Raw genomic sequence first — 17697 nt, forward strand, 5'->3', positions numbered from 1 at the left:
AAAATATTTGACGTTCATTGAGAAGGTAGATTTCATTTGTTTCGTTTTTAATACAGTTTTGAAGAAAGCTTAAATTTATAATTGCTTGGTTGTGTTTTGTAACCAAGTACAGTAAAAGGTATAATTTTCCTTACATCTTGAATGTAATCATTAATCAGTATTTTCCAAAAAGTTATACATGGTAAGGTTTTTGTTTGTGTGTTTGTTTTATACATATAACACATTATTAACTCATGAATATCATTATGTTTGAGTAGCATCGATTTACATTTTACTAGCTAAACTAACTTTTGTTTTAAGAGGCTTATTGGCCTTAACACATTTTCAGGAGTCCTTGCTATTATATGATTTTCTGTTTTTTGTGTTTTATTTTTAATAGCAAGTAATTAATTAATAACTATCATTACTTTGGGGGGATTTGGGCCTCTGAACTATTCACTGAACTAACCTTGTCATAAAAAGATCAAATTATTTAAGAAGCTTGTTGGCTTTTACACACAGTCATGATATCATTTCCTGATCGGTTGCACCACATCATGTTGATTGCACCATGTGACATATGTGTTTATATTTTTTTATACTAATAAGGAGTGAAGCACTTTTTCTTGTATATATATGTATATATGTGTGTGTGTGTGTGTGTGTATATATATATGCATGTACACACATATATGAATAGTAAGTCAAACACTTGATAAATTGTCATTATAAGAGAGGTGCATTCATGTCATTTTATGCATAAATGGCATTTTTAATGTATTTTTTTTAGATCTGGGCATGCCATTGACCCAATTTCATAAATTGCATTTGATATAGTTTGAATGTTGAGAAAGTTAAGAGCACAAACTCTTGATTCTACAGCATTTGGACAGGACAGCGTCTCCCTCCACGAGCAGTATCGACTCTGCCAGCGAGCCGCGGGAGCGTATTGTTAGGGGAGAGAGTATCCTACAGCGGGTCCAGTCTCTGCCAGGAAACGAGATCTGCTGTGACTGTGGCCAGGCCGACCCTCGCTGGGCCAGCATCAACCTCGGCATTCTGCTCTGCATCGAGTGCTCTGGCATTCACAGGTGAGAGGCTGCTGTTTGTTCTAGTTAGGATTTAAGTTATCCACCATGAGCCTACTGCATTTTAAATTATGGGAGGCTTAAAATTCCACTTAAATAGACTTAAACAAATCAAATCATAAGTTTGCACTGTAAATAATACTGATCCATCAGTTTGAATGAGCTGTAAATTTGCCTTTATGTTCTTATGTTCTAACGCTTGGTATTTTAATGCAACCAGAATATCCATGGAAGAGCTCTTTTTTGAGACCGCTGCATTATTTTCCTCCTCATTATTTGTATTCTGCTGTAACAATATGAAAAATGACAACATATGCTGCGCGTTTGTGGTCTGCTCTCCTGATCTAATTTACAATACTCTAATAATCTTTCTTTATCCCCCAATCATCACGTCTCTTTCCAGTTTTGTTTTCACACGGATGCTTTAAAATGTATTTGTCTCCCCTTTTTTACTTAAATGTATAGTTCACCCAAAAAAATTAAAATTCTGTCATTAATTACTCACCCTCATGTTGTTCCAAACCCGTAAGACCTTTGTTCATCTTTGGAACACAAATTAAGATATTGATGAAATCTGAGAGCTCTCTGATCCTGCATAGACTGCAAGTATCCTAACACGGTCAAGGCTCAGAAACGTAGCAAGGGGATTGTTGAAATAAGTGGTTCAACCTTAATTTTATGAAGCTACGTGATTACTTTTTGTGTGCAAAGAAAACAAAAATAACGACTTTATTCAACAGTTCGTCTCTTCCGCATTTTGGAGAGCATCACAAACGTAAACAACCCATGCTGTTCTGTGTCAGCAGCACCGTACGCAGATACGCTGTTTATGTTGTTTATGCTTTTATCTGAACATAAACAACGTGTCCGCATACATACGTTGCATACGTTGTTTACGTATGTGATAATCTCCAAAATAGCGCCAGGGTAATGCAGAAGAGACGAATTGTTGAATAGTCGTTATTTTGTTTTCTTTGCGCACAAAAAGTATTCACGTAGCTTCGTAAAATTACGGTTGGACCACTGATGTCACATGGATTATTTTAATGATCTCCTTGCTATGTTTCTGAGCCTTAATCATGTTAGGATCCTTGCCGTCTATGCAGGGTCAGAGAGCTCTCAGATTTCATAAAAAAATATCTTAATTTGTGCTCCGTAGATGAACGAAGGTCTTACAGGTTTGGAACGACACGAGTAATTAATGACAGAACTTTCATTTTTAAGTGAAAGGCAGTAAATACAATATTTATTACTGTCAAAATGACAGAAAAAAAATGTATCACCCAATGTTCCAGTTACATGTTACATAAAATAGTGATAATTATCATGTCTGTAATATTGCTGTGGAAATAATCAAGCTTTAGGGTTATTCATGGTCTGTATCCATAGACTTTTTGAAATGCTTATTATTGCATTCATAGAGCAAACCTTTTGCTCATTGTTAACATGTAATGGGAAGTCATAATTTGCGCAAAGCATCATAGGTCATAGGAAAAACAAAGCAGTACAAAACAAGCCATTGTTATTTGACTTGTACATGCTCCAAACATCGTACAGCTGACATAAAGGCTCTCTAAACATCTGAGAAGCCATCTGCTTCCTTACTGATTTGACTGAAGATATAGACAGGCCTTAAAGCACCTGCATCACAACATTTATCCCAACTGCATCACTCATGACAGATTGAACCCAACACCAGAATGGCTTCGCATGTAAGCAGGCCCTCATCCATATGACGCTCGTCACACCCTCAGGATGAAGCACCTTTTCTGCTCCATCAGTTCCTATGCAGATTACCGGCGCCAGCCTGCTAATCAGATTAAATCTCTCCAGCCTCCTCGGAGATGGGCGTCTGTGACTGAACGCAAGACAAAAGCCCCATAATACACAGAGGCATTAGATTTGATGTGCTCAGACACAACGGGGGCTGCAGATGAGGATTCTGTGATTCTGACAGGTTTCTAAAGGAGGCTGATCCTAATGTGTCCTGCCATTGCTAGACTTGAAACATTTATTTTGCAATCAGAAAATATAACAGAAGTCATTAGAAAAAAATGTGCCTAAATCAGAACAATGCCATCTTGAACATGCTTGAAGATAAGGTTAATTTTCTGATCTGTATTCTATCTCTGCAGGAGTTTAGGCGTCCACTGCTCTAAAGTTCGCTCTTTAACACTCGACACATGGGAGCCAGAGCTTGTGAAGGTGAGATCCCAGTGAGAACTAAATGGGTGAATCTCACAAACCTGTCAAGATTATGTTAATATCCTATTTCACCCCAAAATAAGAAGAAATCAAAGAAAATATCTCTACAAAATTTAAGATGGTCTGCAATGTGACATTACATTCATTAATAAGATATTAAGCACATTTTCCCCCTGAATTCTCATTACGCTAATGTGAAATTTCATTCATTGTAATTATTTTTTTCTTCTTAAAGGTGCCATAGAATGCATTGATACAGTATTTTTAAATTGTTCTCTGATATCTACACAGAAGGTATGTGGCTTAGGTAAGGGCAAAAAATCTCCAGAAACGATTTTACATGTCCATTTACAACCCTAGGATTTCTCCCTAGAATGAAACGGTCTGTTATTGGCTTATTTGGCAGGGTCATGAATAATAATGAGCTCTGCTCTGATTGGCTGTTTCACAGTACGGCTCATCAGCAAGAAGGAAGCACAGGGAGGAAAATATATATTTAAATACTTTCTCTCGCAGTTATATCGTCGGGTAATTATACTGTATATAAAACGCGGGCATCAGGGAGCCGTTATTAATATGCGAGGCATTGAAACTGCTTTTGAACGATCCATCGATCGCGTTATAGTTCACTTTCAAGAGACGCGATCACACAAACTATGTTTACATTATGGAGCAACAGTACTTACCACACATTTCACAAGATCAGATGCTTGTCAGTGGTGCTCAGGATCTGTAAGTCATTCGCCATCATCCTCATCTCTCCTTACTGAGAGTGAAATCTTATGTACTGTCACAGGCTACCGCTAGCAAGGAGCTAACCACGTCCCTTTAGTGGCTATTTGCTTTCTGTGCCTTTCTGAATACAGACACCAACCCATCCCTGCACTTCACACCCCCTGCACGGCCTGGAACATAACATTTATTGTGTTATTTTCGCTGTTGTCCGCGCTTGTTTATTTACAATACCTGCAGAGCTTCTGATGGTTCGGCCGGCTTAGAACAAGTGCGGGTTTATGCAAATGTTGGGGGCGTAGTGATCCCGACTGTTGCGTCACAGTCGGTGTTATGTTCTGATTCGCCTGTTTTTCAGTGGTCTTTTTTAATCACGAGATTTACATATGAAGGAGAAAACTATGGTGTTTGAGGCTCACTGTATGTCATTTCCATGTACAGAACTGTTATTATTTAAATATGCCAGGGTAAAGACAGTTTTTCATTCTATGGCACCTTTAATACATTCATTTTAACTAACTAATAGTTTTACTTTTATAATAATGAGAATGAACTTGAAAAAATATCTGGATGCATTGTGGTAATGAGAATTTTGAGGGAATTCTATGAAAGCACACGTTATATACTTTATGCAAATAATAATATGAATAATCCTTTATGATTGTTTTCTCTGTAGTTAATGTGTGAGCTTGGCAACGCTGTAATCAACCAGATTTATGAAGGTGCATGTGAGGAACAGAGACTTAAGAAACCTGGTCCCAGCAGCTCAAGGTCAGTGTGCGGACAAGTCTCTGCTTTTGCGTTATACCAATAGCAGAATCTGCAACTAAAATGATATTTTCTTCTTTTTGATGTCGTTATATTTTCATTTGGCGAATGTTTCGTTGATAGAAGCTGCCGTTTGTGCTTGTTTTATTTAGGCAGGAGAAAGAATCGTGGATCAAAGCGAAATATGTGGAGAGGAAGTTTCTGAAGAAGATGTGTGGCTCCGAGGCTCTGGTGGAGGGGAGCAGAAAATCACATCACTGGAGCGTGAAGAAGTGCAGGAGACACAATAGCTCTATCAGAGCCCCTAAAACCCGCCGGAAATACAGGCACGATGCCAGGATCATGTCGCCAGCCAATCTCTCCGCTGGTACTTGCTTGGTCATTTCTGAACATATTTCTTCTACTGTTTTCTGAGTTAGCCCTCATTCTGGTCCGTTTTGACCTGGAAGAGATATATTTTTAAAAAAAATGTAAAATTACTTTACAAATTCATTAAGTACACATAATTAATTTTTATTATTATATATAGTGATTTTTATCTTATGTTACTTTTTTGCAAGATATAACCATCATTTTAGACCTTGTACATGTATAGTACCATTACGTGTCAAAAATACCTTTTGTAAAATATATTTAGCCTTTCCCCATATCTCACACATATTTGTGACTGAATTTTGTTGATAAACATAAGTACACCTATTGATGAGCCATTGCAGCATTAAAAATGTATCACTTTTGTGATCAGACAGTGAAAGTTTATGCAAGTAAAATTCATTTATTGCATTTGCAAACTTCTCAGAGTAATATTTATGATGTTTTGATGTTGTTTTTTCATGAATATGTAAGTTTTTGAATTATAATTATATTTTCAAATTATATTTAAAATGATAAATTCAAAGGAAATGCCATTCATTCCAGTTAACTTAATACTGGAAATTTTCTCACATTATTTGGTCTTATAAATTTCATACAATGATATATTCAAAACAAATATATATTGCATCATAGTATTTTGAAATTTCAAAGAATTTCTCCATTTTAAGTAATAAAAAGGTGAATGCAGTAATAACATGGTTATAACAGTAACATTTAAATTAAGTTATGACTGTTTTATAAAATGATGATTTTAAAGGACAAAATGTGAAAATACAGATTTTGAATGCATTATGAGTGTTATACAAAGTGAGAAGTTGACATGATGTTCTTCTCTATTTGTCATCCTCAGCTGCAGCAGCTGCGAAGTTTCGGAGAGAATCCTTGTTCTGTCCCGATGAGCTTGATTCGCTCTTCTCTTACTTCGACACAGGCTCAGGGCCTCGCAGTAAGTTCCTAATAAGACTTTACCTTCTAAAAACCACGAGACCACCACGTCCAGCCATCCAATATCTCCTGCAGATTTAATTTTGAGAGTAGCTACAGGAACATTGGTCTGCACATTTGCCTGTTGCAGACACATTTTCTAATGTATTGTGTGAGGAGTCGAGCACTGAATGATTGAGAAGGTCATTGTGTGAGTAACGTGTCCCTCGCTTGGCACCCATTGGCCCCGCAGGTCTCAGCAGTGATAGCGGGCTTGGCGGCAGTACTGACGGCAGCACAGACATACTCGTTTTTGGCTCAGTGGTGGACAGCGTCACTGAGGAAGGTGAGAAGATGTCCTACTTTGGCACATCTCTCTGTTGTGTTGATCCCCTTCATCATCTCCCATGTCTTTGTTTTATTGCAGAGTGTGAGGACTCGGATGAGTCCAGCGGGGAGGTTGATATCGAGCAGGAAGCATCGGATCCAGAGGACGTACGGGAGCTTGACCCGAATGCGTTGCTTCATAAGGCGTCACGGGCCAGGAACATACCGGTCATGGCAGAGGCGCTCGCACACAGCGCAGATGTCAACTCTGTCAGTGAGGAGGACCAAAGCAAGGGTCCATTAATACAAGCTGTCGCAGGGGTGAGACTGAATAAAATCTGGTGTAGGATTTACTTTGAAGTAGGCTTGCTGCAATAGACGGTGTTGGTGGTGATACCGGTGTTACGGCACAACACCAGTTATGTCACTTGCCCACCCCCATTTAGTCAGAAATGTCAAATGTAAAAAAAGTAGAAAGACTAAAAATGTGTTTTCTTGTAAATCATACTCCAAGCAATAAGCCCCACAAGCTGTAGTTTACAGTGAATTTATAACAGCTAAGGGGCGTTGTTAGGCATGACGCAGAGTGCTTAAAACCACCTTGGCTGTTATGAATTCACTATAAACCATGGCTTCACGGGGTTATTGCTGTTATAAAACAGTTATTCCATATACGTAGCAAAGTTTTCTGAAATAAAGCAAAGCAAATAAAATGTAATGATATTAATAAAATCAACAGAGTGGTTGCCGAGCAACACACAGACAGAAACAAAGAGGTGTATATTTGTAAATTAATTTATAACAGCTTTGAACGTTGCTCAACCAATCAGAATCAAGGACCGGAACTATCCATTTTATAATCTTTGTTTAACAGTATATACTTCATGTACAGTTAGTAGAGTGAATTAACGGTGTTTACTTTACTAATGTTTGATATCGCTCGTTCTCATAGGGCTCTCTGATAGCCTGTGAGTTCCTGCTGCAGAATGGAGCAGATGTCAATCAGAGGGACATACGAGGACGGGCACCTCTGCACCACGCTACGTGTCTGGGTCACACTGGGTAAGAAACTCACAGCTGTGGCAAACATCACACAAAAGTTCTGTAACCTAGTGATCTGCCTACCTAGACATTTCAGATCTAAAATTCACATTCTCATTGCCAAGGCTGTTCCAAACAGTAGGGAGTAAAACTCACTGCCACAGTGTTAGGGGATTCTAACACTACAATATGCAGTTGTTGAGGCCCCGATATACTTCAAGCAAAATCGAAGAACGAACTGGTGTGATGATATTTTGAACAAATTCAGGCTAGACTAATTTTTAGTTGTTTTAGTTGGTTTTGGGTGTTCGAAACAGCTAGAACCTTCCAGAAATGTCCCGGGTGGTAAACACCTTCAACGTCTGTGGTATCTTCTCCGGTTCATTTCTTCGGTTCAGTCCGTCTAGGTTAGACACAAGTAAAAGCATGAATGCACTGGAGAGCTGCATTATAGTAGAAATTTAAGTTGTAATTTGAATCAGCTTATTCATGTTTAATGCTATAACGCTGTTTTAAAGCAATATTTTGGACCAAGATGGCGGCGCGTACACATCGCGAGGCTCAGCGTCTCTCCAGTTTTTGCAATTTTGCAGTATTTGTCCTGCTCATCTCGGGCCTGTTCGCACTGAACAGCTTTGCCTTAACATCTTACACCCGACAGGAGCTTTTGGATATCGGTCGGCACTTTTCCAACAGTTTTATAACCAATCATTGACTCATCCCCGAGATCTCCAGTACACCCGAGGCTACGCACTCTACTCGGCCGGGCGGAAGTGCTCACAGGCGGCGCCGAGATCGTAAACAAAAGCGGGGGAAACGCGGAGGGCTAAGAGATAAGCTAAAGCTGACACCGCACCGGCTCTTTACCCAGCATTTTCCTCACTAATGTGCGGTCATTGGTGAACAAAATGGATGAGATACGACTTCGCATCACCCATAGTAAGAGACTTTTGGACTGCAATGTCATGGTTTTCACAGAAACATGGCTACACAGCGACATACCCAATAATGTTATTGATCTAACCGGACGCTACACGCTCCGAACAGATAGAACGGCAGATGACTCAGACCAGAGGTGGAGGATTGTGCATTTACATTTATTCATTTAGCTGACGCTTTTATCCAAAGCGACTTACAATTGCTATATATGTCAGAGGTCGCACGCCTCTGGAGCAACTAGGGGTTAAGTGTCTTGCTCAGGGACACATTGGTGTCTCACAGTGGATTCGAACCCGGGTCTCTCACACCAAAGGCATGTGTCTTATCCACTGCGCCATCACCACCCCATTTATGTAAACAAAGCTTGGTTTGCACATTGTTGGAAGACACTGCTCACCTAACCTAGAGTTTCTCATGGTTAAGTGTAGACCTTTTTATCTGCCGCGGGAGTTCACTTTAGAAATCCCGGCCATGTGCATTTTTTATGCCCAAGAGGACACGTCTAGGGGAAAGAGGACGTATGGTCATCCTATAAGTAATAGCACTCCTTCTTAAATAAGTTGCGTTTGTGATTTAAGGTTTTGTTATTGTTTGTAGCTCAAATGATGCAGGTAATTTACACACTATTGTGAATACTCCTAAAATGATTGTTTAAAAAAAATGGTTAAATGGACTAAAATTTGTGAGGGATTGTCTGTGTTTATGAGAGTACTGTGTTGTTAGCTTAGCAACATGCTAACATCAAACTGTATTTTCTGAGACAAATTTGTCCAAACCTTAGTAATATGCCGATCTACCTCAGAATAACCTATCATTTAACCCTTTGTGTACTGCATGCGTGTGTCCACAGACAGGTGTGTTTGTTCCTGAAACGAGGAGCCTCTCAGGTGGAGGTCGACGAGGGCGGCCAGGACCCTCTTAGTATCGCTGTTCAGGCAGCCAACGCGGACATCGTCACACTGTGAGTCAAGAACTTCACTTCCCTTTGTAGATTCTCCCAGAGTGCCATTGCACATGAAAGCCAATGTTTTTGTTCTCTCTCTCTCGGTCAGATTGCGGTTAGCCCGGATGAACGAGGAGATGCGAGAAGCGGACGGGCCCTTCGGACAGCCAGGTCAATACCCCAGCAGCAATCCAACAGAGCAGCAGTATAGAAAGTGTATTCAGGAGTTTATCTGCCTCAACATTGAGGAATGCTAGGGGGCGCTCTTGAGTGCTGACAGACTGTGAGGAGAACTACCTACTAAGTTTGTAGCCCTTAACAGGAATAGCTTTAGCAAGGATCGAGTGCTATCTTCAACCTCCTCCCCACCTGACCAATTAGTTTACACGTTGTGCTCGTATGTATGTATGTGGGTAACACAAAATATTGAAATGGAATGGCTATTTACAATATGCGACGACTAGAATTGTGTATTATTCAAACGTGACTTTAAATGCGATTAATTAATGGCCTAATCTAATTTGTTTCAACAAATTTGAATTCATTAACTATTCAAAACAGCATTTCTGAGTGTTATTGATTCATTATGTGCAAAATATGACTGTGCGCACTTTTCCTACCGACAGTATTTTTTTCAGAGTTCTTTTCTTTTTATATGTTATTTTGCCTCACGTAAATGTTGTTGTGCTTTTTATTTATGTTCCGTCCTGAGGATTAGTGCAATGATAACTGGAATACAGAAATCTGTATCCATGCACATTTTCTCGTTTAGTAAAGAAAACAAGGCCTTTATGTTTAGCTAACTAGACTTTTTTGTCTTTTACATTTCAAAAACACATCGGACTAATATGCTAATAAAACGGGTGTTTTGACCCCTTTAAAGTTTTAAAGAGATGTCAGCTATTCAAAATTATTTATAGAACTTATAGCAACCTTCTGTTTTATATATTTGTACTTGTATTGCCAGGCTCCCAAATGGCTGTCATGTGATTTTTAATGAGAAATGCTTGTCTAGAGCAGTCTGTCTGTAGAAGCAGTCAGCATTTGCATGCGTTTACTCGCTCGCACACCAAGGCAAAGTGCCCATCTGCATTAGCAAGCATGGTTCCTTATTTTAGCCACCTGATTCTGTCAGTATGTAAAAATGCATGACCGCAGACTTGACTTGACTTTATAGTAGGCAAAAAAAACAGTATGTGAGCCGAGTAGTATGCCCGAATTCATAGTATTCCTAAAACAGTACCCAGATGACGTCCTAGTGACAGAAGAACGCATCTGATGGATACTTTACTGTCCCATGAGGCCATGGGAGAGGATGACAGTGAAGAAAATATGAAACATGTAAAAATACTAATAATAATATTAGCAGTTTCAAACCAAACACTCTCCCAGTCTGCAATTGGTCAACAAACAAATAGACCCGCCCCTAAACTCATGCCATTGGTTGTTACTATGTCAGGCTGATCGGATGTTTTGATAGACTTTTTGGCGGATTCAACCTACAATTGGTTTACTTAGTTTCTTCATATTAAGCTGACAGAAAAAAAATTATTCAAAATTTGCTTGGAGAATGGAAAGTGTAATTGTACATTTTCAATTGTTGTTTTACAGAACCATTCAGCGAGCTGAAATTTAGTTTTTAATATCTGAAAATAGAGACGGTGTATAGAATAGATACCTGCCATCAAGGGACCAGTCGTTGTGTCTGGATGTGTTTTAAACCAAGTTGAACTGAAAAATGCTTCTTAGCTACTGTGCTGTGAATATGCTTTGACCTTTGAACTGTCCTCGACTGCTTGCTCTCTCGCTGTGGTTCTTGCGTTCAGACCTTTAACTCGTTTTCTCTTGCAACATTCGGTACAATCTGTTTTCGCACTGTTACATGACGTTCTGTGTTTGCATTCTTGTATTGTTTGTACGACAGAAATCTAGAAAAAGAATCTTGTCTTTTGAAACACTGACAAACAATAAACCAGACAAAATCTTGAGCTCATTTTTCTGCTCTGCTCTTTCTCTCTTACGACACGCTCTGCATCGGTCTGCGATTCCTTACCAACAGCTGTTTAAGGAATTATGAAGACTTTTGCAGACAGTGAAGTGTGGGGGTGGGGTTTTTTCACCCATAATGCAGTTGATTTCTGTGTTTTTATTGTCATTTATATTGTGATGGTAACATTGTCTTACTGGGTATTATTCCTCTTTTAGAACCCAGTATACCTGCGAGTCCATTGAGGGTAAAGCACAAGAGTTCCCGAGTGAGTGACGTTACAGACTGTTCTCTACTGGGCTTGGGTCTTTCACTTGCAGTGGTGGTTACTTTACGGGTCTCTTGCCTCATTTAAAAGGCTTCTGTGCTTATACATGTGTGATTGACTCAAGAAAGTCATAAATACAGCTTGAAAATGCTGCTCTTCAATAAGGTCTCAGAGCAAAGTCACTTTTTCTCTTCCCTAAATCACAATCACATTGGGTAGTTGACAAATTTCCTATCTTTTTATTCAACAATTTTAGTTTCATATTACATTTTAAGTATATTTACACACTATCTATCAAACTTTTGGGGTGAGTTAGAATTTTTAAAACATTTTGACAAATTTCTTACCAAATCTGCATTTGTTTATCAAAAATACTGTAATATCGTGAAAAATTATTACCATTTTAAATAACTGTTTTCTCTTGGAATATATTTTTAAATGTAATTTATTTCTGTGATCAAAGCTGCATTTTTAGCATCATTACGCCAGGCTTCAGTGTCACATGAACCTTCAGAACTCATTCTAATATGCTGCTCAAGAAACATTTGTTTTCTAAAACCTTTTTTTTCTAAATTCTTTGATTAACAGAAAGTAAAACAAAAAAAACGATTTATTTGATAAAATTAGAAAACAGATGTTTTGTAACAAGGGTCAATTTTGATTAGTGCTGTCAAATGATTAATCGCATCCAAAAGAATAATACACTGAAAAAAATAATACATTGAATTTACTCATTTTTTTTAAGGAAAGTGGTTGTAATCAATCTATTTTAGCTACATTTAAATAATCAAATTTAGTTGACTAACTTTCAGTAAAAAAGTTTTTTTTCAGTGTATATGTTTGTGTACTGTGTGTATTTATTATATATATATATATATATATATATATATATAAAATTCACACACATGCATGTATATATTTCAGAAAAATTTTATATATTAAATATATTTATAATATAAATTATATAAATATAGACATGATAAATGTTTTCAAAATATATACTGTATGTGTGTGTATTTTTATATATATATATATATATATATATATATATATATATATATATATATATACACACAAAACACATTATGCAAACAAAAACTTTTGCATGCGATTAATCATGATTAATCGTTTGACAGCACTGATTTTGATACGTTTAATGCATCATTACAAGTGTTAATTTCTTCTTTTTTTTTATACTGACCCCAAACGTTTGAATGATTGTGTGCACATTATATATTACACACATTGCACTTATGATTATTAATAATTGTTGTTATTATTGTGTAAGTTAAGTTGTATATTTTAAATTCTGTTACTGGTCACTATTTCACATTTTCACCATATTTAAATATTTTTTCTCAATTATGTATGGTAATTTTTTTTATGTATGGGGGGGGGGGGGGTAGTTTAAAATAGTTTTAGATTAATTGCAAAGCTTCTCTACATCTCATGTCAATTGCCCAGTAACTGATTATTTTTATTATGGGAATAAGTTTTGCAGAATGCTGGGAATATCATGTGATATTATATTACACTACATTACATTATATTCGATTAATACAATAACAATAAATGACTTCCTGGTGTTCCAGAGCAGGGACTCGGCTATCTCTTGTTATTCTCAGTCCAGTACTTGAAGTCTGCTAACTTGTTTCGTATTACAGGCATCACCTCGTGCACTGTCATCTTTCGGGAGTTTCCGCACATGGCTTTACACGCCTCCAAAACAGTAACCAGCTGTCCCGCTTGACCAGACGCCCTCAGAGACTCAAGCTGACTGTGATGAAGATTCTTCTCATCTTAAAGAATAATATATGACAATATTTAAAGAAGAGCTTGGGGATAGTGATGGGTTTTAACAACATAGATTGATTTGCTTTTAGATTTGGCCCTCTCCTAAGGCTCTGTATGGGATTTTAAGCTTTTATAGTTCTTTTAATGTTGTTTTTAAAAGTTGACATCGCTTGTGTGATCTGAGCGGAGTTAAGCAGCTCTGATTCCCAGGATTTGGTTTACAGAATTTGTTTCCCATTATTAAAGAGAAATTTATTCCGAATTCTTGGTATGTGTGCTATCTGTGAATTTTAACCATGTGAATAAAAAGTCTAATTCACATGTAACCATTCTGTAATATATCTATGATGACAGTGACATCTAGTGAGCACAAGCTACACAAGAATGGATCAAAAAGTTGAATAATTATGTTCCTTGTTTTTTGAAAATGCTGAAGGGATAACTTCAACAACTGAAATATACATTGGCAGTGATTTTGGTTATATAAATATTACTTTCTGCAACAACTTTGCGACTTTAATCATCAAAATGTAAGAAAAAATCCAAAATAATTATTTTTAATAATTTTTTAAAGACATAAATGGCTTGACAAGCCATTTCATTTTCTTTAACAAGCAGTCATATTATTGAAACAGGAAGCTGGGGCAGGACAGTTTGCTTATATAGAAAATGCTGCCTTGTTTTATAATAGGTCTCTCGATCATTTGAGATTTTCTGAAATATTGGTTGGTTTATCTTTAAAAAAAAAAAATACTGGTTATTGTCATAAGAGTTAAAAAAAACTTATGGCAAACCATTTTGGCGAAAAGAAAAAATAAACTTTAGACAATCAACATATAAGTGACATTTTATGTGAAATCTAAATCATTTTGTTTTAATATGCAAATGTATGCATATTTAAGATGTTAAATATGGCATTTTTTTCATATGGCAAGCCTTCCATCTGATCAGAAGAAAGGAAAACAATAGCCTATACCACTCCTTAAATTATTGAATCAAAAGTGAAAGTAGACAGAAATTGTTACCTTCCTTTTCCCTTCCTCTTAAATCACTGCATTAACACTGACAGCAGGACTTGCGCAAGTGCTGTTTATGTGACATATCCAGTATTTACTGAAAATCACAAAGCCATTTACAGATATTATTCATCTTGGACACACTCTTCACTTTCATCTGTTCTGAATTCACTCAAGTGGTGAGTATGTCATGCATTTAACACACACACACACACACACACACACACACACACATGTATGTATACAGCATATCCTGTGAAATTTATTGTAATTGTTACAACTATTGTGGTTGTTTTATTAAGTTTCTGACACGAGAATCAGCTTTATATGCTTCTAAAGAAAGCTGTTTCTCTTATATTATGATATTAATATTAAATGAAACTTTGTTTCAGATGAGTGTGGGTGGTGACCACAACAGCAACACGGCGTCTGAAGCAGGATTACCTCAGGATAAGGAAAGAGCCCGTGCCTTATATCTGTGCTGAACCTCTGCCATCTAATATACTGGAATGATACAAATGAGTCTGAATTACACTAAGAAAGAATAATGTCAGGTCACTGTTTTTGGCACCGATATACAATTAGACATAAACAATACATCTATTTGCTCTACTGTCTAGAGAAAACAAACAAAAAATACATTTATATTGTGAAAGAGACCTTTGTTCTGAATTCATATCTTGGAATGTTTGATGAAATTTTCCACAGGCATTTTGTTGTTTGTGGACCTGAGAAAACCCCTTATGAGGGTGGGTGTGAATACTTTAACTGGAGTTTCACTTGTGTTTCTATAGGCCTATTATTTACACATTTCTTCTTCTTTTGTTAATTATGTGTTGCAATGTGTATCTAAGGTGGCTACTATCATGGAAAGTTGATATTTCCTCAAGATTTTCCGTTCAAGCCACCCAGTAATTATATGATCACTCCTAATGGGAGATTCATGTGCAACACACGGTAGGGTCAATAACTATGGAGTCAATTTAATGCCACATATATATGCAAAAGAATAAAGTTTTGCAAAGGAAAAATAAAGTTTTGCTAAAAGAAAAATGAAGTATTGAGCAAACAAAAAAACTGTTTTGCAAACAGAAAGAACTGAAAAAAATAAGATAGAATTCATTGCAAAAATCAATGACAGTTGTAAAAGAAGCTGATGAACTTTGATTCTGCAACACATTTTCCATGCTCACACCTACTAATTCATTTGCAACGCTCCATTTATTTTGCGTTTCACTCAAGCGTGAGCTCGTGATCCCGTTTTCCCTTTGCGCTTCACTTTTCTGTGCGTTTCACTTCGTGGCACTGTTTTGACGTGGGGGGTGGAGTCAAGAAACTGGGGCGTGTTCAGCGGGCCTGGGCACGCCCCTCGAGAAGCCACGTCATTAGCTGGAGACACAGATCGCAATAGGTTCGAAAGTCAGCATGGCAGAGCGGAGTGGGATTCCAGGTATGTCAAGTTGATTGTTTCCTTTTATTTTACTAACGTTAAAATGTGTGTTGTTTTGTTAACTAAATGCGATAACTATTAACGTCGTTTGCCAAAGTTTAAGAAGTTAGAGATCATTTACCCGCGCACGTGAACGTGCTGGAAAAAGTTAGAATTTGCTAGTCATTTATCTCAATATGCACGCTCTTATACTGTTGATGGATTATGTTGTTTACTTTTATTGATTATGATATTTTTACACTACAAAGTACGCAAAATATGTTATGTTATATTGTGTCTCAACTTTGGCAAACAACGTTAATAGTTGTTGCCACATTTTAATGTTAGTAAAATAAAAGGAAACAATCAACTTTACATGCCTGAAAACGGTATCGTGAGCTCACGCTTGAGTGAAATGCAAAATAAATGGAGCGTTGCAAATGAATTAGTAGGCGTGAGCACGGAAAATGTGTTGCAGAATCAAAGTTCATCAGCTTCTTTTACAACTGTCATTGATTTTTGCAATTCGTTATTTCTGTTTGCAAAACTTAATTTTTTCTCTCAATACTTTATTTTTATTTTGCGATCTTTATTCTTTTGCATATATATGTGGCATTAAATTGACTCCATAAATAACAGCACATCTTCATAAACATTCACTGTGGCTCACTGTAACTCATTTCAAGTATGCTCCTGTTTGACCCTGCAGGCTGTGTCTGTCCATTAGTGATTTCCATCCTGACACGTGGAATCCGGCCTGGTCCGTCTCTACCATACTCACCGCACACTGCTGAGCTTCATGGTGGAAAACATTCCCACACTGGGAAGCACAGAGACCTCTGACTTCACCGTACCTACACTGAAAACATTCTGCTGAATGTATAGGCTGTATATGGAGCCCCTGAAGCAGGGGTGTCCAAACCTGTTCCTGGAGGGCCACTATCCTGCAGAGTTTAGCTTATATCCTAAATAAACACACCTGAAGCAGCTAATCAAGGTCTCAATGGACTCAATGGGAGCTGGTTGAAGCTAAACTGGGGTGTGTTTCACAAAAACATTGTTAGATAACTATGGTCGTTAGTTCCATTGAACTCTATTGGTAATGACGAAACTTGTGACCATAGTTGTTTTTGGGAAACGCCCCTACAGAAACAGTGATGGTGACAGAAATAATAATTAAAAAAACAGCATAGGAAGAAAAATGCTCTGCTCTCACAAAGCAGTTCTCAAGAATTTGCTTTCTTTAGAAAAAATGGGTGTCCTTTCTCAAAACTAATCCATTCAACTGAGAATCTTTGCATTCTCTCGCAAAACTATTCCGTTCAATGGAGAACATTTGCGTTTTCTAGCAATAATATTTGCGCACTCTCGGAAAACTTTTCCATTCACCTGAGAAAATTACGTTACCTCATAAAAATGTTTGTTCTCTTACAAAAGTATTCCGTTCAACTGAGAAACTTAGTGTTCCTTTGCCAAACTATTCCATTCCCCTGTGAACCTTTGTATTTTTCCGAGAAATTTGCATAGAAAAACTATTCCATTCCCCAAGAAATTTTGTATTCTCTCACAAAAGTTTTACATTTCCCCATCGTTCCTCTTTGCTTTTTCGCCAAACATTTGAGCCCGGTCTCATGAAAATGCGTATAAATAGTAAGCCAAATAAAATCGAAAACTTGTGGTATTGATACGCAAAAACTGACTTTGGCGTGCATATGATACGCAGTTTTCGCATACATATGATATGCATCTACCCCACAACCCTAATCCTACCCATCACGTAACATATACACGCCAAAGTCCATTTTTGCATATCAATAGTTTTCGTTTTTATTTGGCGTACTATTTATATATTTCCATGATATCGGGTTGGAACATGTGCGCT

The 17697-nt window shown here is 37.3% G+C and overlaps 1 protein-coding gene across 1 annotated transcript in view; it reads left to right on the forward strand.

The window, feature by feature from the left end:
• The window catches only part of LOC306856768 (arf-GAP with coiled-coil, ANK repeat and PH domain-containing protein 3-like), a 73445-nt gene extending 59751 nt beyond the window's left edge, over positions 1 to 13694 (forward strand). Inside the window, exons 14-25 of the mRNA XM_079396211.1 lie at positions 862 to 1070; positions 3203 to 3272; positions 4681 to 4775; positions 4925 to 5139; positions 5998 to 6093; positions 6325 to 6417; positions 6499 to 6719; positions 7351 to 7460; positions 9229 to 9339; positions 9431 to 9492; positions 11527 to 11576; positions 13241 to 13694. Coding sequence (XP_079252337.1) covers positions 862 to 1070; positions 3203 to 3272; positions 4681 to 4775; positions 4925 to 5139; positions 5998 to 6093; positions 6325 to 6417; positions 6499 to 6719; positions 7351 to 7460; positions 9229 to 9339; positions 9431 to 9492; positions 11527 to 11576; positions 13241 to 13309 — 1401 coding nt within the window. The 3' untranslated portion in view covers positions 13310 to 13694. The remainder of the gene's footprint in view (positions 1 to 861; positions 1071 to 3202; positions 3273 to 4680; positions 4776 to 4924; positions 5140 to 5997; positions 6094 to 6324; positions 6418 to 6498; positions 6720 to 7350; positions 7461 to 9228; positions 9340 to 9430; positions 9493 to 11526; positions 11577 to 13240) is intronic.
• The last annotated feature ends 4003 nt before the right edge of the window (positions 13695 to 17697 follow it).

Source organism: Barbus barbus (assembly GCF_936440315.1).
Source record: "Barbus barbus genome assembly, chromosome: 37".
Taxonomy (NCBI): domain Eukaryota; kingdom Metazoa; phylum Chordata; class Actinopteri; order Cypriniformes; family Cyprinidae; genus Barbus; species Barbus barbus.